We start from the raw sequence: 24,873 nt of genomic DNA on the forward strand, positions 1-24,873 counted from the left end.
GCTGGGAAGACCAGGGACTGGCCCAGAACAACAGACATTGCTTTTGGTGGTGTGCTTTGGTGGAGGGAGGGACCGCAGATTTCAGGGGATGCCATCCAAAATCAGCCATGGCTGTTGCCAGGGAAAATGTGCCAGGACTTGAAAGGGTTAGAAGATCTGAGTAGAGACATTCTAGAGAGTTCTGAAAAGAATCCCGGAGATTTGTATCCAGATGTGGTTTTGCATAAGATGTGATGAGAAACACCCATCCTGTGCCATCACAGCTTTGAAAACATTACAGGCCATTTGTTTCTATGTTGTGCATTTGAAATCTGGAAGGGGGTAGCGTTTTAATGTTTTGAATCTCTCTGCAGCTCAGTGTTTCCTTAGAAATACCAGATTTCCATATACTCTTTAACAATCTGGCTCCTGTTCCTCCCCTGATATTTCTCTCCTACTTATTTACAATTTTGGAAGCAGCTTTTAAAAGAGCAGTTTGTTGGGACATAAAATACAAACCGAAACCCTAACATTTCTCCTTGCTGTTGACGTTTGCTTTCCCCTCACTACACAGCTTACTCGCCAGCGTTAGCATGGCTTCCTTTTACAATATGTTACTAAGAGCCAAGGAAAAGTAATGATCTTTTCCTTGGCTGTTTGAATTACGAGGCGTCACATTACTCGATTAAGCTTCAGTTGCTCTCTAGGGAAACTGGAGATGAAAATCCTTACTTCAGAGAATTGTCCAAATTCAACGAGATAACATATGTAAAGGGCCTGGCGTGTTAAAATAGGGGTTCAGTAGATGCTAGCTCCCATATTATAAAGAAGGCAGGGGGAGACAGCACTGTTCAAAGCACACATCCATAGGTATAGTCAGTTCTGCTATAATACCACATATGCATTCCCCCAAATCACCATCATTCTACAAAATTGCACAATAAAAAGTACAGAGATCACTGGAATAATAAGCTAGGGGCACAACACTCAAAAACTTTGTCAGTGACGCATGGGTAAAAAGATAGGAACCTAATAGAAAGGATAGCACAGTTTTACACATGTTAAATGGTTAAGAGGCACATAAATACAATAAATATGACACTTCACCTTGGACTTGAAGTTGCTTTTGAAGCTCTACGAATCCTTAATAGTTTTTTTTTATAATACGTTTTTTAAAATTTATTTAATTTATTTATTTTTGGCTGTGTTGGGTCTTTGTTGCTGCACGCGGGCTTTCTCTAGTTGCAGCGAGTGGGGGCTACACTTCGTTGCGGTGCACGGGCTTCTCATTGTGGTGGCTTCTCTTGTTGCGGAGCATGGGCTCTAGGTGCGTGGGCTTCAGTAGTTGTGGCTCGTGGGCTCTAGAGCGCAGGCTCAGTAGTTGTGGTGCACGGGCTTAGTTGCTCCGCAGCACGTGGGATCTTCCCGGACCAAGGCTCGAACCCGTGTCCCCTGCATTAGCAGGCGGATTCTTAACCATTCTGCCACTAGGGAAGCCCTGAAGTTTGCTTTTGGAAGTGGACTTCAGAAGGGCTGCAGCTTGTGTGTTATTGTGAAATGTTAGAACGTGGGTTATCTGGGTAGGTGTGGCTCACAACCCACACTGTAAACTCAAGTAGCTGGTAGATGTTTGAGGTGTGAACACGTGTGCATTTTTGCATATTCCTACAGGGCTCAGTTCAGCTATGTGCAGTTTTCTGCATTCATTTGATGTTTTTTAAGGAAGAAATCAAGCATAAGCAAACAGAAAGTTTGTGCTAGGCACAAATTGTTCCCTAATGTATCACTTGCATTGAACGCATTGGTGTTTTCAAAACAAGCATTATAGCAGAAATGATGTACTTAGCTGATGCTGTTGAATAAATGAATGAATAGTGGGTGGTCTAGATCAGTGATCCCCAACCTTTTCGGCACCAGGGACCGGTTTCGTGGAAGACAGTTTTCCACTGATGGGGGTGGCGGGGGGGTGAGGGCTGTTTTCGGGGTGATTCAAGCGCATTACATTTACTGTGCACTTTATTTCTATTATTATTACATTGTAATATATGATGAAATAATTATACAACTCACCATAATGCTGACAGGAGGCAGAGCTCAGGCCGTAATGTGAGTGACGGGGAGCAGCTGTAAATACAGATGAAGCGTCGCTCGCTTGCCCGCCTCTCACCTACTGCTGTGAGGCCCGGTTCCTAACAGGCCATGGACCGGTACTGGTCCTTCGGCCCAGGGGTTGGGGACCCCTGGTCTAGATGATAGAATAAGCATTATGCTACATTGTGGAAAGTACATTTGTAGCCTTTGGAACTGGATTTTTAAAAATCCATGGTCTTCTGGATTTCAAAAGTAATGGATAACTATTACAGATTTTGATGCCTCCTCCTGCAGTGACCTTCAGTCTATTCTTGGAAGAGCCCCTTCAGGGGTCGCTGGCAAAGGGTGGGAAGCTGCAAGGTTCCCTGCCCTCCGCTTCTTCAACCAGGGCCCTCAGGGTTATATCTGCTTTTCTTTTTTGTTTTCTTTTGAAGAAAGGGTTCTGCTGCTAATTTACAAGTCTCCAAACCACCACTAGTGATTCAGTTGACCAAATTTTGTTTTACAAACTAGTTCTCAGGAATGTATCTTCTTTTGAAAAAACATAATCCTCAGTTGGTACTATTGGGCTATGAATACTCCAGAATTAGTAGAATTTGACCAAGAAATACTCAAGTGGGGCTTCAAATTACCATTTTGCCTCCAAACTACTCAGCCAAGTCTCATCAGCAATGGTGCACGCGGGGCTTCCTGTCAAATCCAACGCCAGTCTGGGCAGATCTCAGATGAAAGTTGATGGGCATTTAAATCTAGCGCATTGATGATGTTCTCTTCTCTTCACAGACACCAACAACATAATTTTCTTTCTTTTCATTTTTAGAGAGCTGGATTGAAAGATGTCTCAATGAAAGTGAAAACAAACGTTATTCTAGCCACACATCTCTGGGGAATGTTTCTAATGATGAAAGTAAGTGCTTGAAACTCATTCTTCCATGGTGTCCTGGATGCGGACTGTGTCCTGATGAGGAATGGTGCTTCTAGAATGCTAGACTGGGGCAAGTTACCTGAAACAAGAGGCTCTCCAGCCATTTATGAAATACCCCAGGCCCTCCCTGTAATATCCTGCAGTAAGGAGTGCAATGCAGTCAGGTGAACGTGGAAACTGAGGCCACGGCAAAAACTTGCCGTTTACACATTTTTATTGTCTGAGTCCCTAAAGACCCCATCTCAGTGATGCTCCAGTGGGAAAATGTGGACCTTGAATGGGAAAGGCCATTCCACGTAGATGTGGGTTTAAAGCGTGTCATGGGACTGTTGTTTTAGAGTCACAAATGTCCTTGGTGTTTGAAAGTAACAATTTCTCCTGGATCTTGATCTAGAGAATTGGTATTAATGGAAAGATACAAACTGCTCTGTTTACACCTTTCCCTGTGTTATGTCAGACTGGGGCTGTGGGTGCCTTATATTAAGAGCAGAAGACTACTTGGGACTTGTAATTGCTCCTAAAGCACTGCAAAAAGGGGGCAGCTTATTATAAAGGTCATTTCCAGCAGGGACAGAGTGTTTCTCTTGGTTGGTAAAGAGCATCTCCTTAGTTCAATTTTCTCAAAGATTCAGGGAATCTTCGTGGAAGATTTAGCCATACTGTTGTATGTCACAGTAGTTTTTCTTTTTCATTGCTGCATAGTACTCCACTGTATGCATATATCACAGTATACATATCAGTATAAACGTTGATGGATATTTAAATTGTTTCGAGTTTTTGACTGTTTCTTAAGCATCTCTGAACATTCTTTTTTAAGTGTATTTTATTGTGGTGGAATATACCTAACATAAAATGTATCATTTTAACCGTGTTAAGTATATAGTTCAGTGGCATTCAGTACATTCCCCTTGTTTTGCAACCATCACAACCATCCACCTCCAGAACTTTTTACATCTCCCAAACTAAAATTCTGTACCCATTAAACAATAACTCTCCATTCCCCTTTCCCCCTAGTCCCTAGCAACTACTCTTCTACTTTCTGCCTCTATGAATTTGTCTACTGTAAGAATCTCATATAAGTGGAATCACATAGTATTTGTCCTTTTGTGACTGGCTAATTTCATTTAGCTTAATGTCTTCAGGGTTCATCCATGTTGTAGCATGTATCAGAATTTCCTTCCTTTTTAAGGTTGAATGACACACGCTTGTATGTATATACCACATTTTGTTTATCTGTTCATCCACTGATGGACATTTGGGCTGTTTCTACCTTTTGGCTATTGTGAATAATGCTGCTATAAACATGGGTATACAAATATCTGGTCGATTTCTGCTTTCAGTTCTTTTGGATATATAACCAGACGTGGAATTGCTGGATCATGTGGTAATTCTATGTTTAATATTTTGAGGAACTGCCATATTTTCATGGTGGCGGCACCATTTTACATTCTCACCAGCAATGTGCTAGAGTTCCAATTTCTCGACATCCTTGCCAATACTTGTTATTTTCTGTTTTTCTGGGTTTTTTTTGTAATAGTCATTCCAGTGTATAAGGTAGTATCTAATTGTGGTTTTGATTTGTATTTCCCTAATGATTAGTGATGTTGAGCATCTTTTCATGTGCTTATTGACCATTTGTATATACACTTTGGAGAAATGCCTATTCAAGTCTTTTGACCATTTGTTAATCAGATTGTTTATTTTTGTTGTTATTGAATTGTAGGTATTTCCCTAATGATTAGTGATGTTGAACATCTTTTCATGTGCTTATTGCTTATTTGTATATATTCTTTTTAGAAATGTCTATTCAAGTCTTTTGACTGCTTTTAAATCAGATTGTTTACTTTTTTCTTGGTAAATTGTAGTTCTTTATATATTTTGCATATTAACCCCTTATTAGATATATGTTGTGCATATATTTTTTTCTCATTCTGTGGGTTGCCTTTTACTCTGTTGATTGTGTTCTTTGATGCACAGAAGTTTTCAATTTTGATGTAGTCTAATTTATTTATTTTTTCTTTTGTTGCCTGTGCTTTGGTGTCATATCCAAGAAATCATTGACAAATCCAATGTCATGAAGGTTTTCCTCTATGTTTTTTTTCAAAAGTTTTATAGTTTTAGCTGTTATGTTTAGTTCTTTGATCCATTTTGAGTTAATTTTTATACATGGTGTAAGGTAAGGATTCACATTCATTCTTTTGTTTCTGGATATCCATTTTTCCCAACACCATTTGTTGAAAAGACTGTGCTTTCCCCATTGAATGTTGACACCCTTGTCAAAAGTCATTTGACCGTGTATGTATCTGGAATCTCTATTCTGTTCATTGGTCTATATGTCTGTCTCTATGCCAGTACCACACTGTTTTAATTACTGTAGCTTTGTACTGAGTTTTGAAATCAGGAAATGTGAGATCTTTAATGTTGTTCTTTTTCAAGATTGTTTTGGCTATTCGGAGTCCCTTGAGATTCCATATGAATTTTAGGATGGATTTTTCTGTTTCTGCAAAAAAGTGTTGTTAGGATTTTTATAGGGATTGCATCGAATCTATAGATCTCTTTGGATAGTATTGACATCTTAACAATATTAAGTCTTCCAGTTCATAAACACAGGATGTCTTCACATTTACTGATGTTTTCTTTAATTCTTTCAGCAATGTTTTATAGTTTCAGTGTACAAGCCTTTTGCTTCCTTGGTTAAGTTTATTTCTAAGTATTTTATTCCTTTTGGTGCTATTGTAAATAGAATTGTTTTCTTTCCTTTTTTAAATATTTATTTATTTGGCTGTGTCGGGTCTTTGTTGTGGCACACAGGCTCTTCGTTGCAGTGCGCAGGCTTCTCTCTACTTGTGGAGTGCGGGTTTTCTCTTCTCTAGTTGTGGCATGGGCTCCAGAGCATGTAGGCTCTGTAGTTTGTGGCACATGGGCTCTCTAGTTGAGGTGCCCGAGCTCAATAGTTGTGGCATTCGGGCTTTGGTGCCCCCCAGCATGTGGGATCTTAGTTCCCCGACCAGGGATCGAACCCGTGTCCCCTGCATTAGAAGGCGGATTCTTTACCACTGGACCATGAGGGAAGTCCTTAGAGTTGTTTTCTTAATTTCCTTTTTGGATTGATCATTGGTAGTGCAGAAAAATGCAGCAGACTTTGTATGTTGATTCTGTATCTTGCAACTTTGCTCAATTCATTATTAGTTCTAGCAGTGTGTGTGTGTGTTTGTGTGTGTGTGTTCTTCTTCTGGCAGTATGTTGAATAGAAGTGGCAAAAGTGTTCCTCATCTTAGAGGAAAAGCTTGTAGTCTTTCCACTGAGTATGACGTTTGCTGTGGGTTTTTCATATAGGCTTTACTCTGTTAAAATAGTTTTCTTCTCTTCCTATTTTGTTGAGTATTTTTATCATGAAAAGATTTTGAATTTTATCAAATGCTATTTCTGCATCAATTGAGATGATCATGTGGTTCTGTTAATGTGGTTTATTTTATGGATTGCTTTTTGTATGTTGAACTATCCTAGCATTCAAGTAATAATCCCACTTGGTCATAGTGTATAATCCTTTTAATACACTGTTGAATTATGTTAACTAGCATTTTCTTGGGGATTTTTGCATCACTGTACAGAAAGGATATTGATCTGTAGTTTTCTTATAGTGTCTTCATCTGGCTTTGGTATCAGGGTAATGCTGGGCTTGTAGAATGAGTTTGGAAGTGTTCACTCCTCTTCCATCTTTTGAGTTTGAGGAGGATTGGTGCTCTGAATATTCTTGTGGACATCCTCTTTTGTGAACTACCTGTTCAGGATTTTACTTGTCAGGTTTTGTTGTTGTTGTTTTTTGATTGTGCTATTTGTCTTTCCCTTAATGATTTGTAAGAGTTGTTTTTATATTTTGAATAGGAGATATTTGTTAGATAAAAGTATTGAAGTTTGTGGTCTGCCTTTTCATTCTTTTAGTGGTATCTTTTGATGAACAGAAGTTCTTACTTCTAATAAAACCCAGTTATCAGTGTTTTTCTTTTGTAGTTAGTGCTTTTGTGTCATATTCAGAAAATTTTGCCTACCTAAGGTCGTGAAGGTTTTCTTCATTTTATTATCTAGAATTTTTATTATTTTACTTTTTACTTTTCTATCAACAGACATCTGGAATTTTTGTAAATGGTGTGAGGGAGGAGTCAAAATTCTTTTTTTATTTTTAATTTTGACTGATAGAGCACCATTTTTTCTGAAAAGAATGCCCTTTACCCACTGGTCATAAATCAGGAGATCATATACATGTGGATCTATGTCTTGATCTTTATTCTGAATCATTGGTCTGATTGTTTTAGAGCCAGTACAATAATCTTTATTACTGTACCTTTTATGGTACCTTGTAATACATGGTGGCATAAGACCTCTTTTTCAAGATGGTTTTGGTTAAGTTCTTAATATTTCTATATAGATTTTAGAATCAGCTTATCTATTTTCACATGCACAAAAAAAATCTGCTAGGATTTTGATTGGGATTACATTGTATCCACAGTTAATTTCAGAAGAATAACATCTTGCCGACATCAAATTTCTAATCTGTGTATGTGCTTTAAACCTCCATGTATTAGATGGCCTTTAATTTCTCTCAACAGTATTTTGCAGATTTCAGTGTAGAGATTTTGCACATCTTTCATTAGATTTATTCCTAGGTAATTGATATTTTTCAGTACTATTGTAAGTAGTATTATTTTTAAATGCTTTCTAATTGTCAGTTGCTAGTATATGAAAATGCAATTTATTTTTTAGATAATGACTGTAACCAGGCACTTTGCTAAATTTGCCTATTATTTATGAGTTTACTATGAACATAATCATGTCACCAGATAATGATAGTTTTGCATTTTCTTTTATAGTCTTTATATTTTTATTTCTTTTCTGTGCCTTAGTGCACCTGTTGGGACCTCTACTGCAACGTTGAGTTGAAGTGGTGATAGCAGACATTCTTGCCTTGTTCCTTACCTAGGGGAAAACATTTAATATTTCACCACTAAGCATGATGGTTATGAACTTCTTGTAGGTATCATTATTGAATCCCTGGTTTGCTGAGAGACTTTTCTTAAATGGGTGTTGAACTTTATCAAATGGTTTACTGAGCTGAACATATGAGCTGATCATATGTTTTTCTCCTTTATTCTGTTAATGTTGTGAATTACATTGATTAAATTTTTGAAGTTAAACCAATCTTGCATTCCTAGAAGACACTGCACTTGGTCAAAAGTTTGGTTTTTTGTATTTTTCTAGGTTAGATTGACAACTATTTTGTTAAGAATTTTGACATCTCTGTTTATTAGATTTATTGACCAATGATTTTCCTTTTATCCTCGTCAGGTTTTGGCATCAAGATTATACAGTCCTTATAAAAAGATGTGGAAACTTTCTTTTTTTTCTGTTCTTTTGAAAAGTTTGTGTAAGATTGGCTTCATTTATTTCTTAAATATTAGGAAAAACTTAACACTGAAGTCATCTGGGTTTGGAGTTTTCCTTGAGGCAAAGTTTTTAATGATGGATTCAGTTTTTAAAATAGCAATAGAATTATTCATATTTTTCTATTTCTTGTTTTGTTACTTTAAGCAAGTTGTTATTTTTAAGGAATTCATTTCATCTAAATTTTCAAATTTATTTACATGATATTGTTTAAACGTTCCTTTTATTACTTTTTGTCGTGCTTTTAGCATCTACAATAATGTCCTCCTTTCATTTCTGATATGTTTTCTCTATTTTTCTTGATCAGTTTTGCCAGAGTTTATCAATTGTATTAGTCTTTTCAGGTATCCAACTTTTGGCTTTTTTTTTTCCCCTCAATTTACATCTTTTAAAAATTTCATTTACTTTTGCTTTTTTCTCTAGTTTTTCCTTCCTTATGCTTTCTTTGAGTTTAATTTTTTATCTTTTTCTATTGTGAGATAGACACCTAGATCATTGATTTTCAACCTTTTCTAAGATAGGCATTTAAAGTTATAAAATTTCCTCTAAGTACTACTTAACTGTTTCACATAATTCTTCTGGTGTCATACTTTCATTACCATACAAACTTATTTTCTAATTCCTATTGTGATTTCTTATTTTACCTATGATTCATTTAGAAATCTATTGCTTAATTTCTAAAAAGTTGGGGATTTCCTAGTTGCCTTTCTGTTACTGATTTATATTATAATCCACTGTGGTCAGAGAACATATTCTGTATGACTTCAATATTTAAAATTAGTGAGACTTGTTTTTTTGTCCAAACATATGGTCTATTGGGCAAATGCTCATGTATGCTTGTAAAGAATGTGTATTCTGCTGTTTTTGGATGGAATGTTCTGTAACTATCAATTAGGTCAGGTTGGTTAATCATGTTATTCAGATGTGCCATATCCTTATGGATTTTGTTTTTGTCTATAAGGTACTGAAAGAGGTGTTATATTGTGGTTATCTATCTCTTCAGTTTTGTTAATTGCTGCTTTATGTGTTTTGAAGTGTTAATTTCTTAGAAATTTAGTATTGTTGTATCCTCTTGTTGAAATGATCCTTTTTATCATTATTAGATGTCCCTCCTTATTTCTAGTAATACTTTTTGCCTTCAAGTCTATTTTGTCTGATGTTAATACAACTACACCAGCTTTCTTTTTTTTTTTCTTTTCTTTTGCGGTACGTGGGCCTCTCACTGTTGTGGCCTCTCCCGCTGTGGAGCTCAGGCTCTGGACGCCCAGGCTCAGCGGCCATGGCTCACGGTCCCAGCCGCTCCACGGCATGTGGGATCTTCCCGGACCGGGTCACGAACCCGTGTCCCCTGCATCGGCAGGCGGACTCTCAACCACTGCACCACCAGGGAAGCCCTAGCTTTCTTTTTTATTGGGGTTGTTATGGTGTATCTTTGTCTTTTAATTTTCAACCTTTCTGAATTCAATATTAAGATTTTTATATAGTTTTTAAAAGCTAGTCAAATAATCTTTACCTTTAATTGGAATATTTAGATCATTTAAATTTAATATAGTTACTTACATTGTTGGGCTTAAAGCAACAAACTTGGTACTGTATTTAATTTTTATTTCTCCCATCTGACTTTATTTCCTTATTCCTCCCTTGTTCCTTTTTTGGGAAGGATTAATGCAATTAAATATTTTTAATGTTTTTCTCTGCTAGCTTTCCAATGAGATATTCTTTTAGAATGTTTTCAGGGATTACACTATGTACCCTTCCTTTCACGTCTGCCTCACGTTAATCCTTCCCCCACTTCAAATACAGTGCACGAACGCTCTCATAGTTTAACCTCATTTACCGCCTTCCCACCCTCTGTGCTATTGCTTTAATGTATTTTACATCTACGTATGTTATAAGCCCTATAAGACATTATTATTATTATTGTTTTAAATATTAGTCATTCACATATTTTAATATGTGAATATATGTATTCACATATTTGCCCTTTCCAGGGCTCATCATTCTTGTCAGCAAGTCCATGCTTCCATCTGGGATCATTATTTCTTTAACCCAAAGAAACTCGTTACTATTTCTGGTAGTGCAGTGTAGAGTAGCGTAGATCATGAAAAACAGTATTATTTCACCTACATTTTTGAAGGATGTTTTTGCTGGATATAGAATTCTAGTCTGGTAAGATTTTTTTCCTTTCAACCCTTTAAAATTTTTATTGCATTGTCTTCTGGCTTCTAGAAGTTAGTCATCAGACTTATTTTTTTATTTTTTATTTTTGTGGTACGCGGGCCTCTCACTGTTGTGGCCTCTCCCGCTGCGGAGCACAGGCTCCAGATGCGCAGGCTAGTGGCCATGGCTCACGGGCCCAGCCGCTCTGCGGCATGTGGGATCTTCCTGGACCGGGGCACGAACCCATGTCCCCTGCATCGGCAGGCGGACTCTCAACCACTGCACCACCAGGGAAGCCCCATCAGACTTATTTTTACTCCTTTGAATACAATGTCTTTTTGTCTCAGGCAAAAGATTTTTTTCTTTCTCTTTAGTTTACAGCAGTTTGACTGTGATGTACATAAATATGGTTTTCTTATATTTTTCCTTCTTGGGGTTCACTGAGCTGCTAGCATCTGTGGGTTGTCATTCATGAAATTTGTAAAATTGTTCACCATTGTCTCTTCAGATATCTTTTCTGCCCCATTCTCCCTTATCTCCTGAATTCCAGTTACATGAATACTAGACCTTTGACTGTACCCCATATGTTTCTTAACACTCTGCTCTGGTTTGTCCATTTTTCTCTCTTCATTCTTCAGTTTGGTGTTTCCTGTTGACATCATTTTCAGTTGTCAGTTCCCATTTTCTGTCATGTCTAGAGTCTGCTATTAAGCCCATCCAAGTTACCTTTTTTTTATATAGTTTTGTGGTCTATTTTCATTTATTTATTCATTCATTCATTCATTTATCTATTTATTTGGCTGCACTGGGTCTTAGTTGTGGCACGCGGGGTCTTCGTTGTGGCATAAGGGATCTTTCTTTAGTTGCAGCGTGCAGGATCTTTTAGTTGCAGCATGAGGGATCTTTAGTTGTGGCATGTGAACTCTTAATTGTGGCACATGGTATCTAGTTCCCTGACCACGGATCAATCCCGGGCCCCCTGCATTAGGAGCTTGGAGTCCTAGCCACTGGACCACCAGGGAAGTCCCCTACCCAAGTTATCTTAATTTCAGATATTGTTTTCTTTCTTTTATGGTAGATGCTCAGTTGATTCTTTTTTTTTTTCCAAATCTCAGTTAATATTCTACATTTTTCGTCTGTTTTGTCCATCACTTCATCTAGTTTGACTGTCCTTTCCTCTATCTCCTTAATCTTATTAACCATAGTTATTTTAAAGTCCCTGTCTGATAACTCTAATATCTCAATCATCTCTGGGTCTATTTCTATTATCTGTTTTTTCCTTGGATTTCCGTGTTTTGGTCTTGTTTTTCAATGTACCTTATAGTTTTTGATTCAGTGCTCGACATTATGAATGCAAAGTTGGAGAGGTTTTGGGTGAATGATGTTAATAACATCCTCCACAGAGTGTTAAATTTTGTTCTAGCAGGCAGATAGAGAACCAGCAAGTCTCCTTGATCCTGTCAAGCCTTGGTTAAGTCCAGTCTATTTCAATTTTGTCCATACTACCGGAGTGTGGTCTTTACTCCTAGGTCATAGCTTTTCTGGGTCCACAGCTGAAAGCCCTGGGTATTTACCAAGTTCCTTCTACCTTGACCCAGCTTGAACTCCAACTTCTGACACCCTAGCTAATCAATGACCAGCTCTTTAGCCTCTAAGCTGATGTTTTCTCTTTGGTTTTTTTGGTTTCTCACTCTCTGCATGTGCAGCATAGGAATGGGCTAAAGATTTGAGGGGAGTTTGAATGCAGGCATGCCTGTCTTCTTCTCTTCTCTCTGGAATGTTGCTCCTTATATCTTAGCCACTCTGTCATCTACAAACTCTGACTTCAGTCTCATCAGCCCAATAGACTACACTCTTTGCTTAGGTTCCAGTGTAGCAATTTAGAAATATCCTCAGGAACAAATCTAGCGTTGATGTGGAGCTCATGTTGGTGCCAGTGCTATATCTAAAACGTGGGCCACCTGACTTCTATCAGTCCGTATTTTGTTTTTGCTTTCAAAACGCAAAAATACTACATTAAAGAAATATACCCCCTGGCTATATGAGTCATGCATGTATATATTTGAAAAATATAGGGGAAAAGATATGAGGAAGAAAAATAATTGCCTCTATCCTGCTATCCAGAGGTAACCACTCTTGATGTTTTTGTATTTCTTTCTGGTTGTTCTTCTAAGCATATATTGTTAAACAAAGTTGTATATATGTATATATTTATAGTTAATATGTATATATGGCTATCATCTGTTAAGCAATGAGAAGTGCTTTAATTCCAATATCTCTCATTCAATTATCACAGTGGTCCTAGGAGGTAACTTATTCTTATGAGCTTCATTTTATACATAGGAAAACTGAGGCTCAAAGGTGTTATGTAATTTGCCCAAAGTTACATGGCTGGTAAGTGGTAGAGCTAGGATTTCAGCCCAGGTCTGTATGTCTGCCTTTGAACATTAGGCAGTTAGTCTTTGCACTGTTCTGCCTCTCAGAAGGTAATGCTTCAAAGACTTTTGAGGATTTCATACCTGGTCCATAGGGATACCAAGGCCAGAGCTAGGAAGGCTCACCACTCCCTCTCAGTGGCTTATTGGTATGTTAATACTTGTCTGTGCCTTGTCATCTTTCACCTCGACTGAAAGCCCCATGAGGGCAGGAATGTTGTGTGGTTCACTGTTGTAACCCCAGGTCTTGGCACATAGTGGGGGCCTTAGAATATGGCTGAAGTTTCAAAAATTAATTTTTCTCTTAATTTTAGTACTTTAAGAATGTTTTGGATTGTAAAAGAGAGTAACCTGACAGTGGTTTAAACTGTGTAAATATTTACTATCTTATTTAACCAAAAGACGAGAGGTAGAAAGTTCCTAGGTTTATTCAAGAGCTCAACATCATCCGGGACCCAGGCTCTGTATGTATTTCTGCTAAGTCTTCCAAAGTTGTTGGCGTTTTGTCCTCATGTTGGCTTGTGACCTCATGGTCACAAGATTGCTGCTTCAGGTCCAGGATTCAGGTCCACATTTAAAACAGCTGGATGGGGCAAGAGAAGGCACCAGGTAGCTTACCTCTTATGTGTTTTCCTTTTATCAGAAAACAACAACAGGGACTTCCCTGGTGGTCCAGTGGTTAAGACACTGCATTTCCATTGCAGGGGCATGGGTTCAATCCCTGGTCGGGGAACTGAGATCCCTCATGGAATGCAGAGCAGCCAAATAAACAAACAAACAAACAAACAAATAAATAAATAAAAAGAAGAATAAAACAGCTTTCCCAGAAGCCCTCTGTAGACATTTTTCTTTTACTTTGTTTATGTCCAGAACTTTATCTAATCTGTAGCTGAGAGGGAAAATAGGAGAGTGAATATTTGTCAAAATAATAGAAAAGAGTAGAATTATGATGGTTGGATTGCTCCCACTTCAAATCCAGCCTGTCTCTTGTTTTTATACAGCCCATGATCTTAAAATGTTCTTTTGTTTTGTTTTTTCTATTTTTAAATTTTCTTTTATTTATTTATTTTTTTATACAGCAGGTTCTTATTAGTTATCCATTTTATACATATTAGTGTATACATGTTAATCCCGATCCCTCAATTCATCACACCACCCCCTGCCCCCGCCACTTTCCCCCCTTGGTGTCCATACGTTTGTTCTCTACATCTGTGTCTCAGTTTCTGCTCTGCAAACCAGTTCATCTGTACCATTTTTCTAGGTTCCACATACATGCGTTAATATACGATATTTGTTTTTCTGACTTACTTCACTCTGTATGACAGTCTCTAGATCCATCCACGTCTCTACAGATGACCCAATTTCATTCCTTTTTATGGCTGAGTAATATTCCATTGTATATATGTACCACATCTTCTTTATCCATTCATCTGTTGATGGGTATTTAGGTTGCTTCCATGACCTGGCTATTGTAAATAGTGCTGCAGTGAACACTGGGGTACATGTGACTTTTTGAATTATGGTTTTCTCTGGGTATATGCCCAGTAGTGGGATTGCAGGGTCATATGGTAATTCTATTCTTAGTTTTTTAAGGAACCTCCATACTGTTCTCCATAGTGGCTGTATCAATTTACAATCCCGCCAACAGTGCAAGAGGGTTCCCTTTTCTCCACACCCTCTCCAGCATTTGTTGTTTATAGATTTCCTGATGATGCCCATTCTAACTGGTGTGAGGTGACAACTCACTGTAGTTTTGATTTGCATTTCTCTAATAATTAGTGATGTTGAGCAGCTTTTCATGTGCTTCTTGGCCATCTGTATGTCTTCTTTGGAGAAATGTCTATTAGGTCCTCTGCCGATTTTTTGATTGGGTTGTTTGTTTTTTTAATATTGAGCTGCATGAGCTGTTTATATATTTTGGAGATTAATTCTTTCTCTGTTCATTCATTTGCAAATATTTTCTCCCATTCTGAGGGTTATCTTTTCATCTTGTTTGTAGTTTCCTTTGCTGTGCAAAAGCTTTTAAGTTTCATTAGGTCCCATTTGTTTATTTTTGTTTTTATTTCCATTACTACAGGAGGTGGATCAAAGATCTTGCTGTGATTTATGTCAAAGAGTGTTCTTCCTATGTTTTCTTCTAAGAGTTTTTTAGTGTCCAGGCTTACATTTAGGTCTCTAATCCATTTTGAGTTTATTTTTGTGTATGGTGTTAGGGAGTATTCTAAATTCATTCTTTTACATGCATCTGTCCACTTTTTCCAGCACCACTTATTGAAGAGACTGTCGTTTCTCCATTGTATATCCTTGCCTCCTTCTTATAGATTAGTTGACCATAGGTATGTGGGTTTACCTCTGTGATTTCTATCCTGTTCCATTGATCTGTATTTCTGTTTTTGTGTCAGTACCATACTGTCTTGATTATGGTAGCTTTGTAGTATAGTCTGAAGTCAGGGAGTCTTATTTCTCCAGCTCTGTTTCTTTCCCTCAAGACTGGTTTGGCTATTCAGGGTCTTTAGTGTCTTCATAAAAATTTTAGGATTTTTTGCTGTAGTTCTGTAAAAAAGGCCATTGGTAATTTGATAGGGATTGCACTGAATCTGTAGATTGCAGTGGGTAGTATAGTCATTTTCACAATGTTGATTCTTCCAATCCAAGAACATGGTATATCTCTCCATCTGTTGGTATCATCTTCAATTTCTTTCATCAGTGTCTTATAGTTTTCTGCATACAGGTCTTTTGTCTCCCTCAGTAGGTTTATTCTTAGGTATTTTATTCTTTTTGTTGCAATGGTAAATGGGAATGTTTCCTTAATATCTCTTTCAGATTTTTCATCATTAGTTTATAGGAATGCAAGAGATTTCTGTGCTTTAATTTTGTATCCTGCAACTTTACCAAATTCATTGATTAGCTCTAGTAGTTTTCTGCTGGCATCTTTAGGATTCTTTACATATAGTGTCATGTCATCTGCAAACAGTGACAGTTTTGCTTCTTCTTTTCCAATTCGTATTCCATTTATTTCTTTTTCTTCTCTGATTGCCGTGGCTCGGACTTCCAAAACTATGTTGGATAACAGTGGTGAGAGTGGTCATCCTTGTCTTTTTCCTGATCTTAGAGGAAATGCTTTCAAGTTTTCACCATTGAGAATGATGTTTGCTGTGGGTTTGTCATATATGGCCTTTATTATGTTGAAGTAGGTTCCCTCTATGCCCACTTTCTGGAGAGTCGTTTTCATAAATGGGTGTTGAATTTTATCAAAAGCTTTTTCTGCATCTACTGAGATGATCATATGGTTTTTCTCCTTCAATTTGTTAATATGGTGTATCACATTGATTGATTTGTATATATTGAAGAATCCTTGCATCCCTGGGATAAATCCCACTTGATCATGGTGTATGATCCTTTTAATGTGTTGTTGGACTTGGTTTGTCAGTATTTTGTTGAGGATTTTTGCATCTGTATTCATTAGTGATATGGTCTGTAATTTTCTTTTTTTTGTAGTATCTTTGTCTGGTTTTGGTATCAGGGTGATGGTGGCCTCATAGAATGAGTTTTGGAGTGTTCCTTCCTCTGCAGTTTTTTGGAAGAGTTTGAGAATGATGGGTGTTAACTCTTCTCTAAATGTTTGATAGAATTCACCTGTGAAGCCATCTGGTCCTGGACTTTTGTTTGTTGGAAGATTTTTAATCACAGTTTCAGTTTCATGCCTTGTGATTGGTCTGTTCATATTTTCTATTTCTTCCTGGTTCAGTCTTGGAAGCTTATACCTTTCTAAGAATTTGTCCATTTCTTCCAGGTTGTCCATTTTATTGGCATAGAGTTGCTTGTAGTAGTCTCTTAGGATGCTTTGTATTTCTGCAGTGTCTTTTGTAACTTCTCCTTTTTCATTTCTATTTTTATTGATTTGAATCCTCTCCCTCTTTTTCTTGATGAGTCTGGCCAATGGTTTATCAATTTTGTTTATCTTCTCAAAGAACCAGCTTTTACTTCTATTGATCTTTGCTATTGTTTTCTTTGTTTCTGTTTCATTTATTTCTGCTCTAATCTTTATGATTTCTCTCCTTCTGCTAACCTTGGGTTTTGTTTGTTCTTCTTTCTCCAGTTCATTTATGTGTAAGGTTAGATTGTTTATTTGAGAATTTTCTTGTTTTTTGAGGTAGGCTTGTATAGCTATAAACTTCCCTCTTAGAACTGCTTTTGCTGCATCCCATAAGTTTTTTGTTTGTTTGTTTGTTTTGCGGTACGTGGGCCTCTCACTGCTGCAGCCTCTCGCATTGTGGAGCACAGGCTCCGGATGCACAGCCCCAACGGCCATGGCTCACTGGCCCAGCCATTCCGCGGCATGTATGATCCTCCCGGACAGGGGCACAAACCCGTGTCCCCTGCAGCGGCAGGCGGACTCTCAACCACTGCGCCACCAGGGAAGCCCAATCCCATAGGTTTTGGATTGTCGTGTTTTCATTGTCATTTGTCTCTAGGTATTTTTTGATTTCCTCTTTGATTTCTTCAGTGATCTCTTGGTTATTTGGTAAAGTATTGTTTAGCCTCCATGTGTTTGTGTTTTTTACATTTTTTCCCTGTAATTGATTTCTAGTCTCATAGCATTGTGGTCAGAAAAGATGCTTGATATGATTTCAGTTTTCTTAAATTTACTGAGGCTTGATTTGTGACCCAAGATGTGATCTATCCTGGAGAATGTTCCATGCACACTTGAGAAGAAAGTGTAATCTGCTATTTTTGAATGGAATGTCCTATAAATATCAATTAAATCTATCTGGTCTGTTGTGTCATTTAAAGTTTGTGTTTCATTATTAATTTTCTGTTTGGATGATCTGTCCATTGGTGTAAGTGAGGTGTTAAAGTCCCCCACTATTATTGTGTTGCTGTCGATTTCCTCTTTTATAGCTGTTAGCATTTGCCTTATGTATTCAGGTGCTCCTATTTTTGGGTGCATATATATATATTTATAATTGTTATATCTTCTTTTTGGATTGATCCCTTGATCATTATTTAGTGTCCTTCTTTGTCCCTTGTAACATTCTTTATTTTAAAGTCTAGTTTATATGTTATGAGTATTGCTACTCCACCTTTCTTTTGATTTCCATTTGCACAGAATATCTTTTTCCATCCCCTCACTTTCAGTCTGCATGTGTCCCTAGGTCTGAAGTGGGTCTCTTGTAGACAGCATATATATGGGTCTTGTTTTTGTATCCATTCAATGAGCCTTTGTCTTTTGGTTGGATCATTTAATGCATTCACACTTAAGGTAATTATCGATATGTATGTTTCTATTACCATTTTCTTACTTGTAATGGGTTTGTTTTTGTAGGTCCTTTTCTTCTCTTGTTTTTCCCACTTAGAAAAGTTCCTTTAGCATTTGTTGTAGTACTGGTTTGGTGGTGCTGAATTCCCTTAGCTTTGCTTGTCTGTAAAGCTTTTAATTTCTCTATTGAATCTGAATGAGTTCCTTGCCGGGTAGCATAATCTTGGTTGTAGGTTCTTCCCTTTCATCACTTTATATATGTCATGCAACTCCCTTCTGGCTTGTAGAGTTTCTGCTGAGATATCAGCTCTTAACCTTATGGGAGTTCCCTTGTATGTTATTTGTTGTTTTTCCTTTGTTGCTTTCAATAATTTTTCTTTGTCTTTAATTTTTATCAATTTGATTACTATGTGTCTTGGCATGTTTCTCCTTGGGTTTATCATGCCTGGGACTCTCTGGGATTCCTGGACTTGGGTGGCTATTTCCATTCCCATGTTTGGGAAGTTTTCGACTATAATCTCTTCAAATATTTTCTTGGGTCATTTCTCTCTCTATTCTCCTTCTGGGACCCCCTATAATGCGAATTTTGTTGCGTTTAATGTTGTCCCAGAGATCTCTTAGGCTGTCTTCATTTCTTTTCATTATTTTTTCTTTATTCTGTTCTGTGGCAGTGAATTCCACCATTTTGTCTTACAGGTCACTTATCCATTCTTCTGCCTCAGTTATTCTGCTACTGATTCCTTCTGGTGTATTTTTCATTTCAGTTATTGTATTGTTTGTCTCTGTTTGTTTGTTCTTTAATTCTTCTAGGTGTTTGTTCTTTAATTCTTCTAGGTCTTTGTTAAACATTTCTTGCATCTTCTTGATCTTTGCCTCCATTCTTTTTCTGAGGTCCTGGATCATCTTCACTATCATTATTCTGAATTCTTTTTCTGGAATGTTGCCTATCTCCACTTCATTTAGTTATTTTTCTTGGGTTTTATCTTTTTCCTTCATCTGGTACATAGCCCTCTGCCTTTTCATCTTGTCTATGTTTCTGTGAATGTAGTTTTTGTTCCACAGGCTGCAGGATTGTAGTTCTTCTTGCTTCTGCTGTCTGCCCTCTGGTGGATGAGGCTATCTAAGAGGCTTGTGCAACTTTCCTGATGGGAGGGACTGATGGTCGGTAGAGCTGGGTGTTACTCTGGTGGGCAGAGCTCAGTAAAACTTTAATCCACTTGTCTGCTGATTGGTGGGACTGAGTTTCCTCCCTGTTGATTGTTTGGCCTGAGGCGACCCAACAGTGGAGCCTACCCAGGCTCTTTGGTGGGCTAATGGCAGACTGTGGGAGGGCTCACGCCAAGGAGTACTTCCCTGAACTTCTGCTGTCAGTGTCCTTGTCCTCATCGTGAGCCACAGACACCCCCGCCTCTGTAGGAGACCCTCTAACACTAGTAAGTAGGTCTGGTTCAGTCTCCTATGGGGTCACCGCTCCTTCCCCTGGGTCTCGATGCGTACACTTTGTGTGTGCCCTCCAAGAGTGGAGTCTCTGTTTCCCTAGTCCTGTCGAAAGTCCTGCAATCAAATCCTGCTAGCCTTCAAAGTCTAATTCTCTGGGAATTCCTCCTCCCAATGCTGGACCCCAGGTTAGGAAGCCTTACGTGGGGCTCAACCTTCACTCCAGTGGGTGGACTTCTGTGGTATAAGTGTTCTCCAGTTTGTGTGTCACCCACCCTGCAGTTATGGGATTTGATTTTATTGTGATTGCGCTTCTCTTACTGTCTCACTGTGGCTTCTCCTTTGTCTTTGGATTTGGAGTATCTTTTCTGGTGAGTTCCAGTGTCTTCCTGTCAATGATTGTTCAGCAGTTAGTTGTGATTCCGGTGCTCTCGCAAGAGGGAGTGAGAGCACATCCTTCTACTCTGCCATCTTGCTCTCTCTTGTTTTTTATTATTATTTATTTATTTATTTATTTATTTTGTGGTATGTGGGCCTCTCACTGTTGTGGCCTCTCCTGTTGTGGATCACAGGCTCCGGACGCGCAGGCTCAGCGGCCATGGCTCACGGGCCCAGCCGCTCTGCAGCATGTGGGATCTTCCCGGACCAGGGCACGAACCTGTGTCCCCTGCATCGGCAGGCGGACTCTCTACCACTGCGCCACCAGGGAAGCCCTCTTGTTTTTTAAAGAGTAGAGAAGAAAAGGAGAAGCATATGTGACAGTGACCATATGCCTGCAATATTTACTCTTTGGATCTTTACAGAACTTGTTCGCTGACCCCTGGAAGAGACGAATCATGAGTCCCTCTTAGGCTGTCACGTTACTACCTTGAATAAAACTGGTGTTTGATTAGCAAGCAGAAAAAATGGAATACTAGCTATTGAGTTGCAAGCTAAATGGTGTGCTGTAGAGTTTATCTCTGAGCCACGCCAAGCAGGTAAAAATGCCTCCGCAGGGTGATTTGAGAGAGGTCAAAATTCCAGCTGCTGAAAAATATTTCTTCCACTGGCCTGAGTAAGAGCTGAGCATTAGCACCAGGAGGGTGCTGGTTCTAATGAAGTCGAGTGGGAGGATAATCAGTTTATTAGCCTAGAAGAGACTGTGAGCCTTTATAGATCATGTTAGCCCACTCTCCAGTTTTATGGATGAGGAAACTGAGGCTCAGAGAAGGGAAGTATTTGTCTAAAATCATACTCTTGGATACTGCTAAAATCAAAATTGTAAACCCAGGTCTTCTGATTTCTATCTAATGGTCTTCCTGTTATGTCCCTTTTAGCAGCTCAGAAAAGATCAGTTTAATTGAGTAACTAGAGCTTCGGGGAGCATGAAAAAAATGGGACATGGGACATTTTGATGGAATACAGTTGGGAAGAAAACCTTGGACCAGTGAGGTCAAGCCCTGAATGCCTGATGAGTGGGAGTCTGAACAAGAGTGGATGGGTTATTTACCATAGTTAGGGTCAAATAAATTTTCATTCCCAACCTGAATAAGTTGCAGTTTATCCCTGGCAGATGTCAGCAGGTCTTTATGTTTAGAAACATATGGCATGCCTGCCAACAAATAGGGAGACTATGACTGTAAAATATTATCAGGTTCATGACTGGTTAGAGCATTCTGTCTAGAGAGGAAAGCTTAGCAGTGTGGATTGACAAGAATTGTACAGGTTGGAACAGAAGTTTCTGCAGAAATTGGGCCCAGAAGATTCCCTGCGCACTTACTGCATATAAGACTCTGTGGAAAGCCCAAAGTTATACATGCAAGGAAAGAGCAGGGAGCCAAAATTAAAATATATTCAGCGTCAGGCAGCGCGCTAGGCATAAGCACAGCCACTCTTTCCTCTAATACTCTGGGAGGAAGGTTTTTTTAAATCTCCATTTTACAGATGAGGAAACTGAGAATCAGAGGTTATATAACTTATAGCCTAGCAAGTAAGTGGTAAAGAGTCAAACTTAGAGCTGTCTGATTTTATAGCTGGTTCTCTGTCTACTGTATAAACTCTCTCTTCTGTGGGTCCCTGCTCTCAAAGGATTTTCATTCCAGAAGGGAAGATAAGGCACATGCTTGAGTATTAATAATGCAAGATTGTAGGTGATAAATTCAACTTGAATTATGCAAGGTGTTCTACCTTCCATACCAGGTATGTTCCTGGACTCCAGCACGACCTCACTGGAACCTTGTTAGAAATGCAGAATCTTGGGCCCACTGCAGACCCACTGAGGCACACTCTGCATTGAACAAACTCCCATGTGATCAGATTGCTTACTAAAGTTTGGGAGCAGTCACAAGGTTGGAAGGTGACCAGGGAAGGCATCTCAGAGAAGGTGGCGTTTGCATTGGGCCTCATAGGATCCATGTGGTTCCTTTAAGTAAAGGGCTGGGAGGCAAAAGGCCACAAGGCAGGTTTTGACCTTGGAGAGTTTTCTACATTGTCTGGAGCAGAGAGATTGAAGAATCATGGGAAACAGGGCTGAGAAGGGGAGTTTGGGCCATATTGTTGAGGGATTTGGATTCCCACAAGTGGTTTGGAGTTTGATAGTTAAGGTGCCACTGAAGGAGTTGGGTGGAAGAGTGACAGGTCAAAGTGGAGTTTTCAGGAGGCTAGTGTGGAGGTTCTCTGCAGGTGGGTTAAAGCCATGAAGGCACTTAAGGGGCTTCCGCCTGGTCCAGGTGAGGAGATGAGGCTGTAGACCAGCATGGTATCAGTGGGATGGAGAGAATTGGAGATACTGGGGTGATAGGATGGGTCCAAAGAGCAGGAACCCCGTGGGATTCCTTGGGATTCCTGTTTCCCTCCTTGGGAAACAGAACAAATTAAATGTAAGCCCAAGCCCGCTAGTCTTCAGGTCATCGTTTCCTTAATATCTAAATCAAATGACTTCAGCCTCTGTCTTATATCCTCGGCAGGAGTCCAGAGTTTTCCCTTTATCGTCAAGAGTTATCAGGCTCCGTGTGTGTGTGTGTGTGTGTGTGTGTGTGTGTGTGTGTGTGTGAGAGAGAGAGAGAGAGAGAGAGAGTGTGAGTGACAGTCCATACTGAGTCCCGTTCCCTCTGTTCTTTGACAGCTCCTAACAACTGCCGTCCCCCATCCTGCCTGCCCCACTGGAATGTCCCTGCTTCCTTTATTGTCCCCAACCCTTCACCAGCTCATTGTGGCACTTACTGACAGACTGGTGGTGACAGAGGATATTTATAACACAGGGACAGGAAAAGTTGGAATTCATCAGCACGGTGGCATAGAACTGGGGTCACAGTGAGTCACAACCTAATGTGACTCATCATTAACATATTAAAATCACATTTCAGGGCTATATATGTGAAAGTCACATATCTCTCTCACTCCACTGAGCATGTCAGGTTATTATTCCAGTTTGGGATCTTATAACTCCATAAGAAGGGGTTCCAGAGAAATGTGGTTAAACTCATCCATATTGCCGTCAAGTTGTGGACAAAAGCCCCCATCACCGCCAGCAGCAGAAAGGTTCTCAGACAGCTCCTAGAGCAAGGGCAGTGCCTTAGAGTGGGAAGTCTGGAGTGGGGAAGTTCACAGAGAGTCCTCCCATGATGGCTTTTAAAAGCTGAATTGTCCTCGTGGGGCGAACGCTGCAGTTTTAGTCATGGCTGGGAACTGAGGTAAAACACTGCTGGAGAGCTCAGGAGGCCCAGTGGTTAGGTTATGATTTAAGACAACCCACCGACTCTTCCCCTTTCTCAGCCTCCATATCTATCACGGGCTGCCCTTCCTGCCCCCTGAGTGTCTATCTGTCCTCTCCTTGAGGAGAATTAGGCTCCCTCCTCTGTGTGTGGAGCACACTGCCAGGGCCCTTCTGCACCTCCGCTCTCTCCCTCCACGGGCCCTCAATCCCTGAGGGGAAGGGAGCCTGTCTGATTGACTGTGTCTTGCCAGCACTTAATATGGAAGGCCTGGTACATAGTAGGTGCTCAGTGAGTGTTTATTAAGTAATGGATGTTAGCAAAGCAAAATACTATAAAGCCACGCTAGATTACAAGTAATAGTTGTAATTCACTTTCAGTTTTTGGCACTCCAGGACCATTTAACCATTTGAAGAGGTTCTTCCTTCTGACGTTCCCTCCTTAATAGAGTCTTTTAATTTGTTCAAAATAGAGTATTTTTGAATGGATAATACGTTCATACAGTCCAAAAATCAAAATGCTGTAAAGGTACTCACTGAGAAGTCTTGCTCTGTCCTTGCCCTGTCGTCCCTCCTGAGCTCCCTAGTGGGAAGCATTTTTAATTTTTTTTATGCATTCTTTGAGTATTTCCAATGTTTATTGTGTATTCTTCCAGCATTTGACTTTTTTATGCAAATAAAAATTCAAATATATGTTCTTTTTTTGCCACTTTCTTACACAAAAAAAGTAGCACCCTATATGCATTTTGCTGTGACTTGCTTTTTTCACTTAATAATAAACCCTGGCGTGTTCCATATGAGTAAGAACAGAGAGAGCATTCTCATTCTTTTCTTGCTTTTAATCTTCTTTTTTCACAGCTGTGTAGTATTCCACTGTGAGCATGTATTGTAATTTAGTTAACTAGCTGAGCGCTGGGCTGTTTCCAACACTTGCTGTTACAGCCAAGTTGCAGTGAATAACCTCGTGTGCGGTTGTTTCCCATGTTTCCAGGAGTAGCAGCAGGATCGGTTTGCAGACATGGGACTGCTGGATAAAGGGCATATAGGATTTCAGTAGATTCTGTGAAATGTCTTTCCATGTGGGGAGGCACCATTTTGCACTCCCCCTGCAAGATAGGAGGCACCTGCTTCCCTATGGCAGAAAACTTCAGGGCAGAGTTGTGTCGTTGTGGTTTGGATTTTTGCCAATCCGATACGTGAGAAATGGTATTGTAGTGTAGCTTTCATTTTCATTGATTGAGATTGTCTTTTCACATTTCAGGAACATTTGCATTTTTTCCACCAACTGTGTATCTTGGTCTTTTTCCTTGTGATTTTATTGTAGCTGTTTCTACGGCGGGGAGGTGAGACCATTGTCTGTGGTTGCAGTTTTCCCAAGCAGGTCATTATCTTTGTACTTACCGTGTGTTTTTTTCCCCCACGTAGAAGCTTTAGATATTTTTATGTAGTAAAATTT

General features: G+C 39.2%; 1 protein-coding gene across 1 annotated transcript in view; it reads left to right on the top strand.

The window, feature by feature from the left end:
• The window catches only part of RFX4 (regulatory factor X4), a gene marked incomplete at both ends in the record, with an annotated part of 165,097 nt that overhangs the window by 23,037 nt on the left and 117,187 nt on the right, over positions 1-24,873 (top strand). Inside the window, one exon of the mRNA XM_082850840.1 lies at positions 2,891-2,977. Coding sequence (XP_082706966.1) covers positions 2,891-2,977 — 87 coding nt within the window. The remainder of the gene's footprint in view (positions 1-2,890; positions 2,978-24,873) is intronic.

The sequence above is a fragment of the Leucopleurus acutus genome (assembly GCF_964270905.1).
Source record: "Leucopleurus acutus genome assembly, chromosome: 11".
Taxonomy (NCBI): domain Eukaryota; kingdom Metazoa; phylum Chordata; class Mammalia; order Artiodactyla; family Delphinidae; genus Leucopleurus; species Leucopleurus acutus.